The sequence below is a fragment of the Piliocolobus tephrosceles genome, unplaced genomic scaffold, assembly GCF_002776525.5.
Source record: "Piliocolobus tephrosceles isolate RC106 unplaced genomic scaffold, ASM277652v3 unscaffolded_35924, whole genome shotgun sequence".
In the NCBI taxonomy this organism is placed as follows: Eukaryota; Metazoa; Chordata; class Mammalia; order Primates; family Cercopithecidae; genus Piliocolobus; species Piliocolobus tephrosceles.
Window position 1 is genome coordinate 3,215 of NW_022319781.1, and position 1,861 is coordinate 5,075.

The 1,861-nt window shown below is 53.3% G+C and overlaps 1 protein-coding gene across 1 annotated transcript; it reads right to left on the reverse strand.

Moving 5' to 3' along the window:
• Nucleotides 1-722: 722 nt before the first annotated feature.
• LOC113222886 (diphthine methyltransferase-like) lies at nt 723-1,773 on the reverse strand. The gene is made up of 2 exons (XM_026452460.2): nt 1,357-1,773; nt 723-983 (listed from the first exon to the last, which is right to left on the reverse strand). The coding sequence occupies exons 1-2, from the start codon at nt 1,542-1,544 to the stop codon at nt 782-784; spliced, it is 390 nt and encodes a 129-aa protein (XP_026308245.1). The 5' UTR covers nt 1,545-1,773; the 3' UTR covers nt 723-781.
• Between the last annotated feature and the right edge of the window lie 88 nt (nt 1,774-1,861).

Sequence of the window (1,861 nt, forward strand, 5' to 3'; positions counted from 1 at the left end):
GGGAAAGAGAAGCCAACGCTACCTCCTTCCTGGAAACACCAGTTAATTTTCCACTCTCACATCAGCTGCCCCAAATGCAAACCATTCATAAGACCTGGAAAGGAATCTTATTTCTCTCATGCTTCCTTTTTTTTCTGGAAGATAAACTAAATCCAAAAAGGGCACAGACAAACCTGAAATCCAACATGGTGATGTCACTATTGTATCCACAGAAACTGGACTTCCAGTAAAAGCAGAGGATCTGACACCGAGCATATCAGGGAGGGAGGACGGCTCTGCCCACAGTGGCCTGCTCCTCCAACACCCTGGTCAGCACCACCCAAGACCCTGCACTGCCTGAGGCAAGCTACGTTTTGCTCTCTAAAGAATAGCTAAGTGGGCCAGGCACGGTGGCTCACGCCTGTAATCCCAACACTTTGGGAGGCCCAGGAGGGAGGATCACGAGGTCAGGAGATCAAGACCATCCTGACCAACATGGTGAAACCCTGTCTCTACTAAAAACTCAAAAATTAGCCGGGCATGGTGATGGGCGCCTGTAATCCCAGCTACTTGGGAGGCTGAGGCAGAAGAATTGCTTGAACCTAGGAGGTGGAGGTTGCAGTGACCCAACATCGTGCCACTGCACTCCAGCCTGGCGACAGAGCAAGACTCAGTCTCAAAAAAAAAAAAAAAAAAAAGTACACTTTCCATAAAAGGTCTTCAAGATCCCAACACAACTGGAATCACAGTTACAGCACAGGCCTCCCCCTCTCCCTCTGGCCCTCCCTCAGGAAGCCTTCCGTCAGAGGTGACCAGTGGAGGAATACTGACCTGAATACACAATTTCTGTATGCCAGTAATCGAAAGCAGCAATCCAGGCCTCGAACTGATGTGCCTGCCATGAGGCCACTTTCTGCAGCCTGGGCCCCATCTCATTCACCATCAGGAGGTGGAGCTGCCCTGTGGAGTCACTGCTGATGATCTTCAAGGGCTGGTCCCCGGCCCTAGACACAGGGGGAACCCATGGAGAAGCCCAGCCGAATGTTATTCGTCAGCCTCTTCTGGTTCCCAAACAATTCCTGAGAGCGGGTCTCCACAGCCCTGGGATGTAGACACGCCCCTTAAGAGACTGGCTGGCAAAGATCACAACCACCGCTAAGCTTGTCAAAGACACCAGTGTCGGCTTCTCTAGGTAAAACACTATTGCTACGTATCTAAAATGGGGGACTTTTTTTTGAGAATATGACCAGCAGTGATGGTGTCAGGGCTGAGGAGCACAGTCGCGGCTGGCCAAAGGTGGCTGGAGCGCTGTAGCCTGGAAAATGGAAGTGGTCCTCAGAGAAAGACTCAGGGCTCCTGACCAAGCCTGGCCCTTACCTTCCAGTGTTCCCAGTGGACCAGTCTAGGGACAGAGCCAGACACTGCTCCTCCAGGGCAAGGCTGGACAATGGCTCCAGCACGTGGCTCTTCTCCTGGAGAAGAAGAAACTCCATCAAAGGGAAGTAGCCCCCCCAGAGCCCCCAAAAGACTTTTCCTCTCCTGCAGGGAAGTTGCTGTTCCCTCATTTACACCCTACACGGATGAAGTCCATCAGTCACTGAGTCACACTTGCACCTAACACTGAACCCCCTGCCAGGGGCCCCGAGAAGACCTGGGGACACTGGAGCTCACACTCCTCATACTTGCAGGAGGACTTTTCCACAGGCTTGACCGTGGGGCACGGTCTCCCTCCCTTTCACACCCCCTTGCCGTCCTTGCACTCCTAGATGCTGCCGAGACGCCTGTGCAGGCTCCAGACCACAGTGGCACACGTGCGTTCCTACCCCAGGCCTCCTGAGACAGAGACGATGGGGAAACTCCTCTGGTTTCCACTTCAGAAGCC